The sequence below is a fragment of the Falco rusticolus genome, chromosome 6 (genome assembly GCF_015220075.1).
Source record: "Falco rusticolus isolate bFalRus1 chromosome 6, bFalRus1.pri, whole genome shotgun sequence".
NCBI lineage: Eukaryota > Metazoa > Chordata > Aves > Falconiformes > Falconidae > Falco > Falco rusticolus.
In genome coordinates this window covers 50,476,600-50,497,716 of record NC_051192.1, presented here as the reverse complement: position 1 = coordinate 50,497,716, position 21,117 = coordinate 50,476,600, and the positions used below count along the sequence as shown (strand labels likewise).

Below are 21,117 nucleotides of genomic sequence, written 5' to 3'. Positions count from 1 at the left end.
ACCAGATAAGGGTATAAAATACTGTATTATCTTCCCCTGCTTCTGCTCTGACATCAGCAGCCGTTCTGAGGCATCACTCCTTAGAACTATGCCAACGTAACTTCCTAGTGAAGTAAAAAGATTTTAATAGTTTGTCATGCTGATTTTTTTTTCATTTTCAAATCAAGTCTTAAAAAAGCGTAAACATTTGCACAGTTATATGCCATTAAAAGTGTTAACTACCCAGCTATTAGTATGTTCAGATGCCAGTCAACTATCAAGCAGATTGCTTCATGGTTCATCCCCTTTACAAGGGGAATCCTGAGAACCTTCCCACCAGGGCTTCCCGGAGCATGGCAATGAGGTTACGAAGTATCGGAACGCTGCCCTGGTACACCCTGTGCTGGGAACAGAAATTCATCTCTGATCTGCTACAGTATGGAACAAAGTACAAGTATTGGGTGCAGCTGCAAAACAAACATATTTCAAAAACAGAGTCAAAAAATTGACTTCCAGTGTGCTACTCAATCAACTATACACCACCAAAATGCTAAAAGAAAACCCATTAATGGCTACCTATTGTGATTTCCCTTCAAGAGAATGATTGTTTTGCAATGGACTGAGAAGCAAAATTTACTGTTTTGGCACCAAGTATAAAAATCAATTCTCAATAAAAAGTAATTGAAAATATCTTTTTAATTTTTACTCAGTATTTTTAAACATGACAATAAAATACAGAAAAATATCAGCATTACCACACCCATTCCAAGCACTAACACCTGCTAAAACAACTGCAGAGCATCAAGCTGCAGCTTCTAGTACCGGACCCTGGCAACAGAGGTTTAGTAACACAACTGCCTGAACTGAAGCACTTTTACCTGCACCATCTTGTTCTCAAGATGCCCAACTGGTCTGCGATAGACGCCCTTTAATGGAAACAGGAGCACCACCATGGAGGGGCAGCTCTACTAATGAAGCTGGATATTAATTTCTCTTTGAAATCGTCATGGTCGCTTTGCTATTCAAGCACAAATTGTCTCAAAAACCTACACTCTGCTATGAAAAAGCTAACTCTGCCTCTACTAAGCGTTTCCAAACAAAAAAAAAGGAAGAATCCCAAACCTGGAAATTACTTTAACTGCACTGCACAAGGTAACAGGATATTTCCTCAAGTTAAAACTAAAATATAATCTTGCTTAACTTTCAGCAACCGAACTCTTTGTCTCACCAGAGCAAAGGGATCAAATTCAGATTTTAAACATTACATCTATCATCTGCTTCAAGATTCAAACAACAGCTCCCATGTCCTTTGCAGACCTAGATCCTCCTGCTACAAAACTGCAGACATATCTTACATGGTACTACTTCTGACCTAACCAATTGCATTAGGCATAATAAAATTAAAAACACCGGCAGTTTTACTGTTCCTACTAGTTTTCTTTGCATTGGGTTATTAAATTTCAATAAAATGTCAAAATCAACATAAGATTTTCATAGTATATATTTTGATTAAAATAGATACAGAAAAATTCACACAGCATGAATGAGAAGTTGTAAGTTATGTTTCAATAAAGACCAGGGTCAGCGAATGAGGGCATTTCATTACTCCACAGCTCTCCTGGCAAGGCATTTCCGGCATTTCCCCCATCTTCCCCCTCTCCCACCCCCCAACATTCTATATAAGCAGTCAAACATAAATCATTAGTCTCCATGGCAGACTCCCGCTGTACTTCAATCAGCCTGCGCTGTCAGGATGGTCTGGTAATTAACATTAACACAGGTCTATCCTGTCAGCCACAGAGTGTATATACAAGACCAGCACCTAATAATAAATCTAATTAATAGGATATCTGCATCACTATGCACTCCCCAAAAAGGAGAGCAATTTAAGGTTACAGGCAGTAATTAAAGACAATGCAAATGTACTTGCTTTTCCACCAAAGCCTACACAATTCAGATAACCGTTAAGGATTCCATTCCTGATTTGGCATTATTTAGTGTACTTGGAGGAAGAAAGTTTTAATTCAAGGAGGCCTGAAACAGACAACCTTGTCAAAAAAAGTTACTAAACTACAAAAGAAACCGTTCATTTCAGTCCAATCTTCCCTTCACACACACAGAGCTCAAACACCAGCAACTTTCTTCGGACTTGACCTTCTCTTTCAATGCACGTAAACATTTTTGGAATAAAGACATTGTAAGTGCTCTCTTAAAATCCATTAAGTGTTTCTTAGTTGTCAGTGGTTGGTTTGGGTTTTGTTTTGGGTTTTTTTTCACTTTAATATTAACCAACACACCTTCAGTTTTTCCTTTGTGCATTATGGAAGCATCATGTGCCACTCCTTGATTAATCGGCACTTGGTCAGCTGTTTCTAACCATAGCAAGAAATTTTTATGACACTAGTTACTTGGGAAAAGATTGCATACAATTCCAGATGAGGAAAATGCAATTCAATTCCAACCTTAAGGAATAAGTAACACTAAACAGAAATGATAAAAAATTCAAACCGGTCTCTCCCAATATAGCGACAAGTCAGTCAGCAGCTCTTGTACAGAAGTCCACTATGGTCACTCTTACTTTAAAAAAGGAGTCTGATGGAGGACATTTTAATAATAAATTATCAGTAAGCAGCAGTCAACAAACTGCTTTCAAAACATGAGCTTAAAATAACTGCTTTACTAACTTAAAACTTTAATCAGTCAACGTAATGCCCATCTTTAAGTTACACACCAGGTGACTGCAATCCTATAAATGCTGCAGATACAGCTCCAAAAATAACTTCTAAAATGAACTGAACTGCTACAGGAGTGGGGAAAAAAGTTTTGAATATTCTTCCTGATGCTAAAAAAAAAAATAAAACTTTTTCTTAAGCGGAATGGAGCTTTTGTTTTGATGTTACAAAGAGGCTGCCAAGGAATTAAAAAAAAAAAAACCCCACACCTCAGAACAACTCTTATGAAGTTTATGAACATACAAGTTCTAGAAGCTTTACAACCTCATTATTATAAGACAATCATAAATCAGAAAAATGCCTCAGACCATTATCTTAATATTTAGAGACAATTTAAAAACCAGATTCAAAAGACCACTAATGATAAACATCACACAAACAATACTCAATACTTGTCACATGCTGCTTCGTACAATTTTAACATTACAACCCAGAGTTTAAAAATTAGTCTAAGACTCTCTGAGCAAACATTTATTATAAAGCCTTTATCCTAAAAAATATTCACCTCTTATTCATTAAGAAGCATGATTTGTAATGAAATAATGAGGGTTTATTGCAAGATCTGATAAACTGAAAAACAGACATGCTAACGTGGCTAATGCCCCTTCATCAAATCTGACAAGTCAGCAAAACCCCAGCTTAGCACAGGCTACATTTACATAATCTCAAACAATAAGGTCATGTACAAAAGTAACTAGATAACTTCTCAGGGAGAACTTATTTACAACACAGTTCTTCAGTCCTAATTCATGCAGACATTTTGGTTAAGACAATGAGACCGACACGAGATTTGCAGTTCTGGGCACTGGGCTCTGCAAACTCACACGCACTTGTCTCAGCGAGCACAGTAAACCGAGAGAGTAACATCCAAAACCAATTTATCCTTCTTAATCCCTACCTAGATGTTTTACAGCTAGCTTTGTTATAACTGCTAGTCAGAAAGTGCGAGCCTATGACACAGAATTAGATTTGTCTCTAAAAGCACGTTTTAATTTACATTTAAAGGTAAACACATTTTTAAGTCACCTTCAAGACAAGTTGACAGGAAGGCAGAAGTTTTTAGGTACAGCTCACAAAGGAAAAATGGATTCCTGATAAAGTCTACATCAACACCTTTTTAAAAAAAGTTCAGGCCACGAGTTTGAGCTGTGTACATTACAATCAGGTACAACATTCTGACTACTTACAGGTTCAGGAAAACAAAACACAAATACAAAAATTATACTACTGAGATCTAAGTTAACAGTTTACACATATTTGTTCACAATCTCCTGAAAGAATAAAAAATTAATTTCAATAGGTCAGAGCGCAACCACAGAGTGTGAAATGTCCAGTTTATTTTTTTTTAAATGGTGAAAAAAAAAAGGTAAAACTTTTATTCATTTTCCACAAAGACAACCATTAAAGTATGCAAGTTGTCAGAAAAAAAAAAAAACTGGGTTAGAATTGTAAAAGTATCTGAGAAGCTGAAGCACACACACACCAGAAAAAAAAATAAAAAATCAGGTCACATTTGATGGTGCAAACAATTACAGGAAATACAGCCTATTCCACATTCAGGAAGAGCCCTCTCTTCCCACAGGTTTGCACTAGTCTGATAAAAACAATCCAGCTTCCTAGTTATTATGACGTGCATTTTAAACATCCTTGTTAATCCACAAAAGCCTTATTCACACATAAGAAGTTTAAAACACACATATGTAAAAAATATCTGTAACCTAAACAAAACTGACTTTCACATTTTACTATAAAATAGTTTGGTTTTTTTTAAAAAAAAAACCACCTTCATATACTTCTCACATTTAAGTGGATCTTCAAAACCAAATGCCATAAGGCAGAGACTATTTACTAAGTTAAGCACCAAAAAATTAAAGGATCAAACACTAGTATAAGTTCAGAAAGGAAAACCTGTTTTGGAGAATACACACAGAACCAAAACAGGCCAAAAAAGTAGATCCACATTCTGAAACCTAACTGGATTAGATGTACTGCTCACCTAAACCAACAGGTCCATTCCTATCTCGTTGCACATAATTACAAAAAGTAAACACAACAGAAACCCATTTGAGTTTTGTTTTTAAATACTTCCATGTAAAAATAAATAAATAAAAGACTAGCATTCCAGCAGAGAAAGCAATCCCATGTTTTATTTCCTCAAATTCTTAGTGTTATGACTTTATTTCTTCAATTTGATCAGCACAAAATAAAAAGACAAAGGCTGATCGCAATATTATTCTTCTCAAGCACAAACAAAACTTTCAGAAAAAAGGTTATAGAGTAACTAAAAAAAAAAACAAAAAACCACCCACCTACCAAAAGCACAACAGTAAGCTAGAAGCAGCAAACCAAATGGGGGGTGGGGGTGTACATGCAAAGAGGGAACATGAATACTGTAGTTTTATTTTAAAATTATATATATAAATCTGTATATATACACACCTGCCCCTAATATCTGGTATTCTCAAAGGTGCCATGAAACAATTAAAGAAAGTATTAAATATTATACTTTTAAAGTAAGCATTCTAAATCTTGCAGACCCTTCTGGGAAACCAACAGTTTGCTATTGCTAAACCCTTCTGGTGATGTCAGTGCAGCATACAGTTCAAGATATTTAACGCGGTGCCTCTTTGGTAACCAGGATAAATGTTTTACAGAACAACAGTTGTTCCAACTTCTCAACTGTTCATTGTTATTGCCTGTTCCACCCATGTAATACTGCGTGTAAGCATACATATATGTAAGTCCATGCCAATATAGATACCCACACAAATCCACAAGTACTTTGTCATTTTTTGTTATCTTCTAATAGATTTGTTAATTTCACTACTCAAGTCAGTAATGGTGTTCAGAGGCCAGCCTCACGCCTCGGAAAAAAAATAACTGGCGCCCCTTAGCGTTCAAATTTTGAAGTCTTGAAGCAATTTACTCGATTTGCATGAAGCATTTTTTTCAACATTCCAAAAAGTTTTCTGCCTCCACAATACTTCCACCCAACTGCCAACGTAAACAGGAAAAGCAGAAATGCTTAAAGGGATAGCAGACCTCTTCCTGAAACTAGTTAGCAACACAGATTGTATTTTATTTTTCTTTTAAAGAAGAGTGTGAGGAATAGCTCAAATACAAGCCTTAAACTTTTTCAGCAACAGCCTCCACAGCCCTCATTTTGGAATTCCAATACTTGACAAAACAGATTTCCAGAGCTTTCAATTTTTAAAAAATATATCAAAAGATGCAAGGATTTCAGACATTTCTTTTTCAGCGTCCTTCTTGTATGGGGAAATGTTTTCCTTTGTTTCGTTCTCTGACACCAAACAAAAAAAAAAAGGTTTCAGGCCTCCTCTGGCAAAATTCAGGAATTTAAAAATCCGATACCAAGCCTCTGGGAGGCTCATCTGTGCTAAAAAGGAGTCTTCTCAGTCAAGTTTCTTCTTGATACTTATTGCAAATCTAACTATTCTGAAGAGATTGCTGTGGTGGCCAAGAACGTAAGTTTTACATAGTTTTACTTTTCACATCCGTATTTTCTCCAATATAAATTTAAACTTCACCTAGAGTCTTTAAAAATAGAATTTCCCATTATATCACATCCCACAGTCCATCTTTCAAGTATTCTTCACCGTGTTGGTTTTTTTTTTTACTCCTCTATCATTTATTTCAGAAGGCAGCATTTTCTCGATATGCTGTTTTTTTGTTGTACTACAGTCACTATCTCATTCTTACAGTCTTGGGAGAGGGCAGGGAGTTTTTTCTACCAAATACAACCAGCGCTTTCATCTTCAGAGGTCAACAACTTCCCAAACTTCTTTTAACAATGAGGAATACGTCCACAAACAAGAATCCTAACTCTAAATCTCGAAATTCAGTATTTCATGCTAAGAAACCCAACAAGTTGAAACGGTGTGATTAATGTACGGCTTTATCACATTCTACAAAGCTACCAAACACGATTAAACAAACTGGTCTCTCTAACTCTCCAGAAAGCCTAGGTTTAAGGTGGAGAGAAAGGAAATGCTTTCAGCAAGGAAAGCAAACCTGTGAATCCAAGCATAAAGAGAATTTAAAATAGTAAAAACAACAGTTTCGCCCAATTTTTAACACAGTGGGTCTGCAACATGTATGGGACACATGAAGTTCCCAGCATACTCCTTTTTTCCTTCTAAAACGCGATTGATTGTTTGTAAAAACTCAACCTTAAAGGGAGCTATTTAGGAGGAGAGGAAAAAAAAAAGGGGGGGGGGGGGGGCGCGCCTCGCCCCTCCGAGGCAGGAGGGGTGCGGGGCTGGGGGCGGCAGCGGACGGGTGGCAGGAGTAGACGAGGCAATTCCGTAAATTATTTTTTTCCCCCTTCACTAAAGTCACGCAGGAGTGTTTCAAGTTAGTTTCTTTAAAAGGTAAGGACAGCTGAAAGAAGAATTTGTTTGCTTCCCTTGCAGTGTAGGAAAATTATAATTAGTTTGTGGCCAGTTTGGGGTGGGGTAGAGCTGGAGCTGAAGAAAAAGCTCAGCCCCCTCCGCCTTAGTCATTCAAGTTCAAGCAGCTTCCAGAACGGCCAAATCTCGAAACCAAACACCCTCCCACCCCCCGCCCCCCCGCCGGGGCCCGCCGGCCGGGCCGCGGAGCGCTCCCCGGAGGGCGCCGCGCAGGACCCCGCTCCCCGCCGCGGGAGGGGAGCGCCGCCAGCAGCCAGCCTTTCCCCTCCTCCCTGCCTTCCCCCAGAGCACATTCCTGAGCTCCTCTCCTCGCTCCCTCCCCTCCGTGCGGTAGTTACCCTTCCCCCGGTTTTAGGAGACGGTGCGGAGACGGGAAAAAGGCAAAAATAAGGGAGGGGAAGGGGGGGGGGGGGGGGGAAGGAGACAGACAGACACCCCCACGGGAGAGCGGGGACCTGCGCGGCCGGCCAGGGCTGCCTCTTCCCCCTCCCACTCGCGCACCGAGTCCCCCGGCAGCACACGGCGGCAGCCAGGGCGGGGAGAGCCCGCACTTCCCCTTTGTTTTAGGCACCCCAGCCGGGGGCCGAGTGCGTGCGGAGAACAGCGAGGAGAGCGAAACAGGCCCCGGGCTCCCCCCGCCGCCCGGCCGGGGCTGGGGCGGGGGGCCGAGCGGGATCCCGGGAGCGGCTCGGAGGCCCGGGAAGGGGGGGAGGCAGGGCAGGGCGGGGGAGGGGGCGGCCAGGCGAGCGCTTTTACCTTCGTCCAGCAGCCTCTCGAGGTGGTTGAAGATCCCGCAGAAGTTGGGGAGGCTGCTCATCAGCTTCTTGTCGTTCATCAGCTGCATCAGGTAATCGGGGCTCGGCTTCGGCTTCTCCTTGGTTTCCATTTCCCCAACCATATTCCAAGCCCGCGCAGAGACGGCGAGCGCCCGCAGCAGCTCCGCCGAGCAACGCGACCGCGGCACGGGGCGCCCGGCTGGATCCGGGCGGGCAGGGAGGCGGTGGGGGAGGGGAGGGGGCGGGGAGGGGAGCTTCCCCGAGGAAGGAGGAGAAGGAGGAGGATTCAAATCCGGAGGCAAACGCAGACCCGCCGCCGAGTCCCAGGGACCGAAAAAAAGAGGAAACTCGGTAGAAACCCCCGTGCGGGCTGCGCCCTCCTCCCCGGGCACAAGGACCCGCCGCCGCCTCTCGGTGGTGCCGCCGCCGCCGCTTCCCTGCTCCGTGCGCCCTCGGCCGGCGCAGTCCTCGGTGTCGCCCCCCTCCTCCTCCTCCTCCCGCGCACACACACGCTGAGCCCGGCTTCTCCTCTCGGCGCTGCCCCCTGTCTCCGCGGCGGGGGAGGGAGGGGACGAGCGGGGCGGGCGGGCGCTGCTGGCTCGGCTGCCGCTTCCAAGGAGCCGCCGCCGGTGCCGCTCCGCTGTTGCCGCCGCCGCCGCCGCTGTTGTTGCCGCCGCGCTGCGCCTGGCGTGTCCTCCTCTCCGCCTTCCGCCCGCCCGCCCTCCCTCCCGCCGCCGCTGCCTGTGGCTGGTGAGTCTCAGCCCCGCCGCCGCCTCCTCACTTCTCCTCAGTTCGCTCCGGAGTTCGCTTCAGTTCAGGCTGCGCTGGCAGCAGCAGCAGCAGCGGCGGCGGCAGGAGGGGAGGGGGCAGGGCCCGCGGGGTGGGGACATGCCGGGGGGCGGGCCCGGGGCGGGGCGGCCCTTCCTCGGCGGGCGGCGGAGGCAGCGCCGCTTGGCGGAGCCAGCCTTCCCTCCCTTTCCGCTCGTAGGGCCCGGCCCGGCGCGGCGGGGGTGCGGGGGGCGCCGCACGGGCCGGAGGGGGCTGTCCTCCTCCTCCGCCTCCTCCGCCCCCTACCGACCACGCCCCCCTGCAAGCGTCTGCGTGCGGACGCGCAGCATCGCGTGCTACTCCCGCGCGCCTCCCCCCACCCCCGCCCCGCGGGAACACGCGCGCGCACAGAGCTCCGCTAAGCAGCCGGAGCCGCGCGGCTTCGCCCGTTCCGCGCGGGGGGGGGAGGGGGGGGCGGCGGGTCACGTGCCCCGCGGGGGCGGGGCGAGCCCCACAGAGGCGCGCGTGCATCCGGTGTTTACAACAGCGCCGGCGCTTCGCGTGGCCGCGGTCCCGCGCGGCGGAGGGGCGCAGCCGAGCGGCGGGGCCGGGGGGGGGCGCGGGCGGCGGGTGGCTGCCGCGCATGCGCCCGCGGGCGAGGGGCGGCGCGGGTGGCGGAGCGGCGCGAGGAGCGATTTCCAATCGGTAAAGCGGGCGGCCCGGCGGAGGGGCTGGGGGGCACCGCGGCGGTGAGCCGTGACCGGCCCGCGGTGGTGGCGGGCGCTGCACTCCCTTTTCTTCCGCCCCCTCCGCCGCCGTGCTGTGGGAGCGGCGTCCCGGCGGCGGAGGGGTGCGGGGCCTGCGGGACTGCCCGCCGCTGGGCCTGCGGGGCTGGGGAGCAGTGCGGGCGGCCCCGGCCCGGCCCGGCCCTACGCGCGCCCCTTCCCCCGCACGCTCGGCCTCGCAGAGAGGACGGCGGCCCCCGCCTGCGGCCCGCCCGCCTTCGCGGCACTGCCCTCCTGGCCGGGGCGGGCGCCCTCCGTGCTGGCAGGGCAGCCCGTGTGCTGGCGGCAGCCGCGGCTGGGCGACGCTGTGGATAGCGACGCGACGGGAGCAGCAGCATCCGGCCACCGGAACCGCCGCTCGGTGCTCGGGCTGCTACAGCCGCGGCGGCGAAGCAGCGCGGCGCGGTTGCTTGTACGTATCCTCCTTCCCCGCGCAGCTGTGGGGTGTTCTGGCTTGGTTTTTACTACTGAGGAAGTCGTGAGAAAGCTTCGCTGCAATTTGCAGTAGCTTGGTAGAATTTACGTTATAAAACTAGGTAAAAATCGCTTCATGCTTCGTCTAGTTCGCTGAAAACGATCGTTTTTAATAAGGCTAAAGTTAGCTTTCGCCTGAAGTTCTGTAAAACTTCAAATGGATTTTCATGCATTTGAAGCACAGTATTTGAAGAAGCTTTAAATACTAGGTTAATCGCAATGAACGATGTTTCTAAAAACTAAAAAGAAGCAGAGACGTTGTCATCGTGATATGCGAGCAGTTTTATCGGGTGCTGCCAAGCAGTGGTGTTCTACCCTTCCTCAAAGGTGCACGTTGACAAAAAACGATGAGAAAGTGTAGTTCTCGTAATGGGAAAAATGTCATGCATTATTGTATTTCTTCTAGTCTTCATTGTATCTTTCCCCTGCAAACATGCAGAACTCATTATTTGCATGTGAGAATTTTTATTTCGTGTCAGGGTTCTGTTTACATTAGATAAAAATTAATGACTTCTGCAAGATAAGTCAGACTTACTGCTTCCATCATTTTATAAGTGTGTAATCAGCAATAAAATATTATCTTTGTTATCAAAGAAGGAGTAGCAATGTTACAAACCATTTTTTCTAATATAGATTCTATCCATCAATCGCATGCCCAAAGCACGCTGCAGTATGGCTGTGGATGATGAAACAATACAGTTTCTATTTAGTAACAAGATTGCATTTACTCTTTTTTCAACCCCCTTTTAAAATTGGAACAACCTTATAAGCTTAACAAAATTGCCATCCTTGTTATTTATTGTAGTTCATTCTGAAAAGATGATGCATTTTTGTAGTCTTTTATTTGCTAATTTTTAACCAGTGACTGAAGGCTTTTTTTAACCTTGTGAAAACTTGCTATTGCTTCAGTTTGATTAAGGGCATCCATCAGACGGCAGGCTTTCATCTTAAAATTAGATGGACTTAGATAATGTTAGAATAATTGTTCCGGACTGCTGATTCTCACAGTAAAAATAGCACATGGAGACTTTTTTCCAGCAGATCTGGTGTTCCCATACCACTTCATTATTGATTCCTGTTTGTAAGGTACTTTCAGTGTTTGAATACGAGCAGAGAATACAAGGTAAGAAACACCCACACAAGTTGTTGTCCGCTACCTGTCAGTTGTCTTACCTTCTAATAGGAACGATACAGCTTATCCTAAGCTATTCTGCATTATTTATTGGAGAGAAAGAAGATGCACGCCAGCAGTTATTGAGGAATCACTCATGCAGTGCTATGCAAAACTCGGGCTCTAGTTTCCTCTGTGTTAACATGAAGTATTTTCTCGGTCTGAACAGTATAGAAATTGAGGCAAAGCTGTGTGCTCAAGCTCCCCATGTAATTAGCCATAAATGACTTACGGAAGAATCATGGATGAGGGTTTTTCTTAAATACTTAAGGACTCCAATTTATATCTTTGGAAAAATGCCCTTGGAAAAGCTGAATGCTTGAACAAAATACAGATAACATTAGTTTTAAATAAGTGAATCAGCATGATACATTTCTTCATCAAGTACACAGTAAAAACAAGAAAGCTACCTAAAAGCTCCTCTCAGTGTATCTTATGTTCTTCTCTCTGCCTTTACCTTCCCACAGTTCCATATCCCAGGAAAGGCTGGTTTAAGAGTGCATGGGAGATTAAAGTTGAATTAGTTCTGGTTAAAGAGCTGTGAGAACGTTTATCTCCCATCAAGACTGGTGTGTCTACAGCCTGATCTAGAGGTGCTAGAAATACTCTTTGCACTGTGTTGAACTTTGCAGTTTTCCCATGGGGGAAGAAATGGGTGGGGAGGTGGGGGGGACACACACAGGGCTGGGTAAACTGGTCCTGTGGATAAGGGGGAGTGGTTGTGTGGTATTGATGGGGCGAGGGCGGGGAGTGGGGAGAGGTTGGTTTGTTTCAAGGTAACCAAATCCTGTTTGTTAGGTAACTAACTACCCAATGCCTTAACTTCTGTCTAGATGCAATTAAAGGTCCCTATCTTGAACTTTTGTGTTTTTACCTATGTAGCCCTTCTTGTATCTTGTAACCTGTAGTATTCTGCAACAGCTTCTCTTTTACAGTGAAGTTTTATTGCATTAATCTAATCTTGAAGTAAGAAAAATTACGATAATGCCAGCAGCAGCCTCTATGTTACAGTAAAGGCCTGCAATGGTCATAAAAAGCAAATTCAATTACTGCTTTAATGTTCATAGCTGATACCACCTTGGGAAATAGGAATGCTGAAGGCTGATGACTACTGGGAAGCATACTGTTCTAGTTAAAGTTTTGGCTGTTACTTCCAGCATCTCTGACCAAATCGCAGGCATATGCAGTTGGATGTCATCAGCCTTCTGCCATGCTGTCTGTAAGAGGAAGGTACCAATGTGCTATGCTACTCTTCTTCAGGGAAAGAACCAATTCTTCACTTACCTGTTACAGACACTTGAGAAAAATATACTGTGTTTGTGATTCAGTATTGAATCGTTCATGGTGTATAAGGTTGTAGCTGCTATAACTGTAATGCAGCAGTCAGATGTGGCCACTACCAGATGAATATCTGAAATTCATTCATCTCTGCAAGGTGATTAACATGTGAACAGAATAAGGTCTAGAGCCAGACTAAAAATCTCAAGAACGAATTACATAGAAATTCTGTGGTATCTGACATCAAAAATGGATTTCCTTTGACATTAAGCCAGTCTGACAGGTAACTCTTCAAACAGAAGATATAGTAGTGCATCATTCAAAGTAATTAGCAGATGACATACTGTTCATAGTCTAAGGATGGACATTTCTGAATTCTGTGTGTGATCTTAAGAGACAATGCCTAAATTTGTCCACTATTGATGCTAAGTGATCGCTGAAGAAATGGAAGATACAGGTTTTGAGCATACCTTAGTCTGGAAGGATTCAGATTTGCATATTTTACACTTGGGTACTTCAAGCTGTACAGCTGTGAAGAAGAGTGTAGTAACTGACAGTATCACTCACTCCTATTAAAACTGGCCATTCCTCAGGTTGGAGTAAAGGAGCCAAAAGAAGAGATGTCTTTGTGATTCATCCTCTTAGACAAGAGTAGGAAGAGCTGCATTCTCACTGTTCCTGTGGCTGTGTATTAATTATGCAGTTAAGTTGCTAAGTCAAACAAAAATTTATTTTCCGTCTTTGACCTGATGGTCTGATATAAATATCACATGCCTGGCTGTTTTCTTGGTGAGTTATGTATTCCATATGCCTTAAGTTACTGTGATAGGGTGCTGTTACGCAGATAGGATGGAGGGGCCTAAATTCTGCTTCATAAAACATTAAGCATTTTGTTTAACTCTCAGTAGTTAAGGAGGGCATGGGTATCTCTGTGTTGGACTTCATTTTTTATCTAACTACCAAATAGTCATGGTTATGCGTGGAAAAGATGTAAATCAATATGGAGTTGAATGTATTACATCAGTGTTCAAGATTGCTGTAGATTAATCACCTAGCAGATCGGATTTTTAAGTAGATAATTTCCATGGGTAAGTAATGTCTGTACATGTGGTTTCTTTATGTACCACTATGTGGGCTTTTCTCCGGAAAAGATGGCATAATAGCAACAAGAAAAGGTGTGTGTGTCTAGAGAGGATGGTAGTTCTGGGCTCCCAAGAAATCTCTGTGCATTAAAACCAAAGCTGAGATTGATTTCATTTCGCGCTTTTCAGGAGGAGATGAAAATGAAGTCTCATGTATGCCAGTTTTACTACAATGCTGCTGAGAAAGGTAGAAAACAGGAGGAGGGAAAGAAAAGCAACCTGAGAAAGCATAGAAAAGAAAAAATTACCAGCAATTAGAGTAATAAAACTAAATCAAGGTACTACATTGTAAACGTAAAATTCACCCACTTTATCATTTGGTTCATAACAGCACTTTAAATTTAAAAGCTATGAGGGGAAAAACTAATTATTCACAGAACATACTTGAATCCTGTATTTTGAAGGTATGTTTTACCTCTGAGCTCATAAACTTCCCTACATGTTGTAATTTAAAAACACTTGCATTTTTTTCGTGCATTTTACTGTTGGATCATAACTAATGGATACCCTTCCTAGCTCACTGAAAGAAGCCAAATAATCTCTTGAAGTACACCACGTGTGTTTGGAGTGTTTCTAATCCCATGCATAGTCCTAGTCCTATAGCTTCAGTTAGTGTGTTAGGGACTACACTTTCTGCCTGTGCAGTCATAAAATTAGTACTACTACCTTTGTTATACAGCTCCGGACTTGCATAGCAGAGAATTTAAAATGGCTTCTGGCCTGTCCCTTTTGGAAAACTCATGTATGGAAATACTTTGTGAGCCAGCCTGTGCCACACTTTGCAAAAGTGGGAATAGCAGTGAGTATGTTTTACTGTAAGTGCTGCCTAACTCTGTGGAGTCACTGAACTGGCCATTGTTAAATGTAATACCTGGCGTGGGAGTCCAGCTAACACACCTTCTAGTTCAAAAGACTACGGTAATTGGGATATTTGCAAATAAAGGATATTAAGGATATCTTAGACGTTATTTCAGATATACTTGGCTTTTTACCTTCTATCCAGTTTGTACTAGATGTCTAACCTTAAAACTATCCAGGATAACATCGTCCATTTTAATTGATGCAGTCACCTCAGCTACAGTAGTGCCCTCAGCAGCTTTTATTGTTTGCAATGTGTAACTAAAAATACAATGTTTCAAGACATAGTTCTGTGTAAAATAGGTAATTGGAAGTATTTTTACCATAGTGAGAAGTGTTTCTGCCTTCACTGTAAGATTAATAATAATAATAATAATAAAAGATACAAAGTTAATGTCAGGGAAATTTACAGATTTATTTTGGCAACCACAGTGGCAAAGAGCTGACAGTTAAAGTTTTAAAGGAACTGCTTTTTCAGGAGCACCATCTTTTGGTAAAATACCATAGTAAGTTGGTTACTGTTGAATATAAATTAAATTTTTTCAGCCTTTGTAAATAGATTTAAATTAACCATTCCTCTTAATGTCTAGTAAAACCAAGTAGAGCTTAAAATGTAACTAATGCATGAATTTAACTTTTCCTTTTTACATATCAGAAATACAAATGTGTATGTATATTGACATACACTGAGGGATTGCTAGTGGTGTGTTGCTTATGCTTCTTCATGTTCAGTACTCAAAGAGCAGCAGTTCTTACCCAAGGAGCTTATATTTAGCTGGACAGAAAACAGCAAAACAAATTATAAGAAAACTTTGCATTTTTAAAAATCTTTTGGTAATGAGCAAGAAACATCTGTATTGGTTGGGTGTTTTAATAAATTTAAGCAGCTGAAAAATCTAGAATCTTTTTCCTGATAAGAAATCTCCCCCCCCCCCCCCCCCCCCCCCCAAATACTTCGTATTTTCCAAGCCTTTGTTAAATACAAATCCTTTTTCGTGCTTTAACGGTGAAGAGAAGTATCTGGAGTTAAAGCTATGAGAAGAGAGAGGGGCCAAGCAATATGAATCTTACAAGCTTTTGGAGGTGAGGCAGAATCGTTCAGCAGTGTTCATGGAAAGGAGAGGACAGAGAGCAGTGCTACAGTGGTTGTTGACTACCCACGTGAAGACCACTGTGCCCCAGTGCTGTAGTATCCCCAGAAGCCCGCTCCCTCCTCTATCTGTTCATGGGTATTTGTGACTTTTCTCTGAAAGGAAACAGCAGTGTCAATCTCTTAGTATTTTTTTATGATCCTTTTTCACTTTAGAAAGCCTGAACTTTGTTTTGTTCATGAATGACTTACTGTCTCCTATTAGTTCCTCCTACCTGCAGTCTTTCTGTTGAGTGTGGCAGGTCTTCCCTGGAATACAGTAATCACGTAAGTTGTAGTTACATGCCCCACAGCCTGTTTCATACTTTGGTACTCTTCAGAAGCTATGAAGCGCTTTGTAATAAAGTACTCCAAGTTGCTTGGATGAAAGCCATTATAAAATTGCAGAAAATTATTGCTTAAGCACTTGGATAAATTCAGGATTTCCTGATAGAAACAGGAAGTATCCCAGTTCTCCTGCCGTCTTTGTTGGCATTTGTAGGCTGGTGCATCCTGAGTCCCTATCTGACTGTCACCAGAGCTCAGAGGACAAGTCACAACAATCAGTAAAACACAGCTCCTGGGCTCAAAGCCAAAAGGTGAACGTTTCTGGATTGCTAGCTAATCTGGGAGTTCTGACTCATTTTGAGCTACAGTCACTTCATAAAAGATCATATGATCTTATTGAGCTAATACTGTGTCTGATTATTATTTAAAATGAGTTCGTTGCTTGATGATGATAATTCATTGTTACAAGCTTATCAGCGCAGTAAAGGGTGGGATTCACTTGCCTTATGGTATTCCTCTTGAACCTCCAAAAGATCACTTTTCTCTCATAGTTCCTTTATCACATCTGCCAGGTCTGTGCAGGTGTCTTACACTTTTGGACGTCTGGAGCGGCCGCTGCAAACCGTTGAGCAGTCAGCTGAACCTCACTGTAAGCATGCAGAAATGTTTTCCTGTTAACCACTTCTGTTCTCAGACCAGTCTGAACCACAGCTTGGGTTCAGGACCTTGACACGAACTAAGTTACTCAGTTGAAGGTAATGCAGTTGTTCCCTAGCTTCGGCTTTCAGAAATGTGTTAGTATTCTACATTCATCGAGTCACGGTGTTGGACAGACACGGAGTAGAGGGGCAAGGGAGTAGGCTGAAAAGTGCACTATGGTGCAGAGGCAAAATGGAGTAATCACCCAGATTTTGATACAGTGGTGTGATAAAAAAAATAAAATCACTGCAGCTGAATTTGAAGTGTCTGGAAGTTACACTTTTGAGCCTTCTCTCAAATTCTCATAAATTTGTATTATTCTTAGTTTGAAATGTTTTGTGTGTGGTCTCTGATTGTGACTGAAATACAGGGAACGGAAATTTCCTTTAGGTTCAAATGACTGGTACAGATCCAGTTCATGTAACTCTTAAGTACTCTGTTCATTTAGAACATGACAAGTTTCCATGTACATGCTACAACTTCTCTTATAACTTGTAGAAGTTTTTAAGTCCACTTTCTTTATTAGCAGCTTTATGTTATGGAATTGTGTCATTTATAAATAAAGATGATCACTGAAAAGTTAAATTTATCTCTTACGGTATTCTATTTGTTAAAAAATACATATTTGAAAGTTTCATGGACAGTTTCACCTTTCAGGTATTTACATAACTTGTTAAACTATGAAAGAGAGGTTATTAAATTACATTGATTACAGGGGTTTCTTTTCACAGAACAAGTGTGACAGTTTTCTGGGTTTAGTGCACACTCCAAATCCTGATGAGACTGAAGAACCGTTACCCTATCAGCTTAAGGAGCAGAGAAATGCAAAAGTAGGTTTCTCAATAGAGTATACACTGCCAGCCAGTTTGTGTAGCAATGCTTAAAGAAGGTCACCATGAAAACAGGTATTAAGTAATCCAAGTAGGGCAGTCTGCCTTCTTCCCACCCTAGAAAGGTCTGGAAAGTCCCTGTTATATGGGAAGCGGGCAAACCACTTCTCTGTTAGAGGTGGAGGCAGCACTGCTTGATGTAAAGCATTTCCCCGTCTCTAGAATTTTTCTACTTGCTTTTAAAAAGTCATCACATAGGCAGCCAGTTTTCAAGCCAGAAGGTGGGCTTCCCCTTTGCAAGTCAATTAAAGTATCCATTCCTACCTTGGTTTTCCTTCCAGGTAGTCTATAGGTATTCGTCTGATTCTCATTACTAGAGGCATAACTGATCTTTTTTCCCATTTTGAAGTTTGTAAGCACCTGTCTTACGGTTTAGTAGTGAAATCAGTTATCCCTCTGGCTGCAGATATATCTTGGTACTTCATTAGAAGTTTGTCAGTGTAGGTGGAGTCCTTTGTATTAGATTGACAGGTGATCAGTGGGAGAGTCATAGCAGCTCACATGCCCAGACATGTTCACTATTTTGCTCCAGTAATAGGGTTTTGGGGTTGTCTGCTAATAAAAACCAATGAAAAAAAAGAAAACCCCACTGAGTTCATTTAAGAAACTGAAATAAGAGATCAATTTGAAAGAAGTACACTTGGACTTTTCTGTTATCACAAGTACAAAATAGTAGATTAGCAATATAGTAAGATAAGCGAATATTGTATTATGTGACTAAAATGACCATTTTGCATATAGTATTGATGTAATTCTCCTGTAATGCAATTCATATGATTGATGTGGAGCTTAAGGAATTGAGTTACATTATTTCATTCTAACTTTGTCCTTGCAGCAATCAAAAACCTGCCCTTTTGGCTGCTTATGATCAAGAATTCTGTTATGTGTGAATCATTATTTGTGTCTAATTACAGACTTAACTGGTTCGTGGCCTTCATGACCTTTTAGCTGAAAAGGATACCCAAGCACAGCAATTGTAGATCACAAGTCATTGCATGTAGGTAGTGTGATGTAATCCTTCAAAAATAATTTGATCTTAAATCATGAAAAAAAAAATAGAAAGTATTACAGATTCCCTCAGGTTTAAAAATTAAAAAAATTCAGAATTTCATACCTGGGGTTGGACTAGATGATCTCAAGAGGTCCCTTCCAGCTTAAACAATTATGTGAAAAGCCACATGATTCAATTATGAAAATACATTAAATACCAAATTTTATTATTGTTATATTTTTTTATCTGTAATTTTGGATGTTTTGACAGTGTTTGTTAGAAATAGTAGAGTTATATATATAAATATATACAGCACTTGGTCTAAATTATATGGGTTAGTAGCTGTACAGCAGATAATACGGTTTAAACTACATTGTGATCTCATTGCCTCTTATTAATTGTCAGACTACCTAAAACTGCTTTTCATGTAACCTACGTGTCCTTTTATGTAAATGTTTTAAGTTTGTATGTCAGTGTGTGAACTGCAAACAAGTAGAGAAGCATTTCTCTGAATTTCTTCAGCTTCCGAAACGTGAAGTGTTTTGCTTCTCCTCTCAAAAAAATTACAGGGTAGAACAAAACTAGGAAGAAAGCATACACATCCTTTGCAACGTTGTCTTTGCAAAACTAGTCTGTTGGGTCATGCGCAGAAAACAGCCAAGCAGTGAGACTGGGATTGTATTGACAAGAACAAGATGAATGGCCCCCTGGAGACTATGGGGTTTGTATGCTCCTTTCCACCACCTTTTCATCCTTTTGTACTCCCTTTCAGTTCATATGCAGATGAACTCAAACCCAGTCTTCACTAAATACTCTTTTTCACTTTACTTTTGGAAGGTAGATGGAGGATCTAAATATTTATGAGGCTTTTTTCCTGTGGTTTATGATGCACTCTTGTTGAATGTTGAGGAATTACGTTAATGAATGCATGCCTGCACACACAGACACAGAAACCAGGCAAAAGGAAAAAAAAAACCACACAAAGCATTGTCAGCTCTAATGTCAGCCCTTGCTAAAACAGTTCCCATGGAAAAAAAAAAAAAAAAAGGCAGATTTAAAATCTGTTGCCAGGAGAAAAATAAATTGTATGGCTGAGCACAAAAGAAAGAACAAAGTTTCATCTTTCCTTTCCTCAGCTGCAAATGTAACTCTTGTTTCAGCTCTGAATAAATTTAAAATAAAACATGTTAATTGAAAAAGGAAAGCTTGTCTAAAAAGTCTTAACTGGATTTATTTTCAGTAATGAAGAAAAAGGAAAGCTTCAGTCCTGTACAACTTTTCTTTAATATCAGTACTAATAAAAATGATACTTATTTTTTGTATGATACAAGGTGCAGTAAAGTATCATTTAATTTGAGCTACAAGTCAAATAATTGAATAAAGTTGGTTTTGCTATGATTTTGCTAACTTCAGTACTTCTATTTAGGAGGCTTAGATTTTATGAAACAGGGTTTTTTCTGGAAACTAAACTGACATTTTTCCTAAATTTAATACATAGAATATACTGAGATTATAGCTAGATATACTAGAGTATGAATTTATTTTCAGAATGGGTAGTTCAAAACTGTAACTTAAGGAACATGCTTGTAATAGATGGAAGGCTATATTACATTAAAATACTAGAACTGAAATATGGATATATTAATTCTTTTAATGCTGTGTTGTCAAGAAGACTCATTTCTTCAACCTTTAATCATCTCTGTTCTCCGATGCACAATAGCTGTGGCAGACAGGGCCTTAACTCATACCAGTGGGACAGTAAATCACATTGGTGAGCCAGAACATAGGATCTTGAAATGTGCTTTTGTGTTATCTGTTAAAAATTTACTGAAGCAATTGCAGAATGTTAAGTCTTAGCTCTTCAAGTGCAATAGTATTTCACTGTCTAGGTTCTGGTTTTAGTATTTATAATATGCCTATCTGAATTTCATAAAACATTGCCCTAATAAATATGTTCATGTTTTTATTGTAGTTCGTTTCCAAGGTATTCAATTTTATATGGAATTAAATCCATTAAAGCTATCTACAGTTTATTTATTCTGAAGTTATTGTTTATGATCTTCAGATACTTTGTTGTTTTCAGTGACTTTGCCTATGATACCCAAGGGTTAAGTAAAACAGATTTTGCTTATCAGATCCTAAGACACCAAAGCTGTATACAAACTAATAAAAAACTACTATTTGACAACTGAAATCATATCACTTTTTTTAGTCTTTCATCCATTAACCTGCATCTTTTCCCTCTTGCCTTCCCCCCCCCCCCCCTTTCTGTCAGTCTACATTGCCAGTTGTGGCCACAGATACAATTTTAGATATTGTTGAAGTACTTAAACCCCTTAAACTTAAAAGTGATAAAAAAAAAAAATATCTTTTTTTGGCTTGCAACTGGGGAGATTTCAAACTTACCTGGACTGGTCCAGCCTGAGCAAATTGAAGCACTTATGTGGGATCTTACTGAAACTTACTTGCATGTCTGTGTAATTACTTGCTTGGGGGGTTGTTGTTTTTTAATGTGGGTGGGTTTGCAGGGAGAGGAAGGCTTCCTTCTATATATACATGTATGGGCCACAGCAGATTAATAGGTGAATGAAGAAAATGCATCAAGCTGGTAAATGTTGGAAGAAAAGAGCAATAGGGAGATGAGATAATTGAATAAGCTTTGAAGGAGGAGGAATTGGAAGCAAAGAACAGAGGAGCTGAGGAGAGTGATGCAGTAGTAGTAGAGGC

At 41.9% G+C, this 21,117-nt stretch overlaps 1 protein-coding gene and 1 long non-coding RNA gene across 12 annotated transcripts in view; one reads left to right on the top strand and one right to left on the bottom strand.

Moving 5' to 3' along the window:
* Positions 1-8,634, bottom strand: part of QKI (QKI, KH domain containing RNA binding) — a 163,269-nt gene extending 154,635 nt beyond the window's left edge. For 4 of the 11 annotated variants that reach the window (XM_037392037.1, XM_037392039.1, XM_037392042.1 and 1 more), the window contains exon 1: positions 7,898-8,632. In XM_037392037.1, the coding sequence (XP_037247934.1) occupies positions 7,898-8,039 (142 nt within the window). In that variant the 5' untranslated portion in view covers positions 8,040-8,632. Of the gene's footprint in view, positions 1-7,897 lie in introns of all 11 variants that reach the window. The other 7 variants (XM_037392040.1, XM_037392044.1, XM_037392043.1 and 4 more) reach the window with 4 other exon arrangements.
* A 694-nt stretch (positions 8,635-9,328) lies between these two features.
* LOC119149985 lies at positions 9,329-20,584 on the top strand. Its single transcript, XR_005104908.1, has 2 exons — positions 9,329-17,339; positions 18,960-20,584. It is a non-coding gene; the product is annotated as an uncharacterized LOC119149985 (long non-coding RNA).
* Positions 20,585-21,117: the final 533 nt, after the last annotated feature.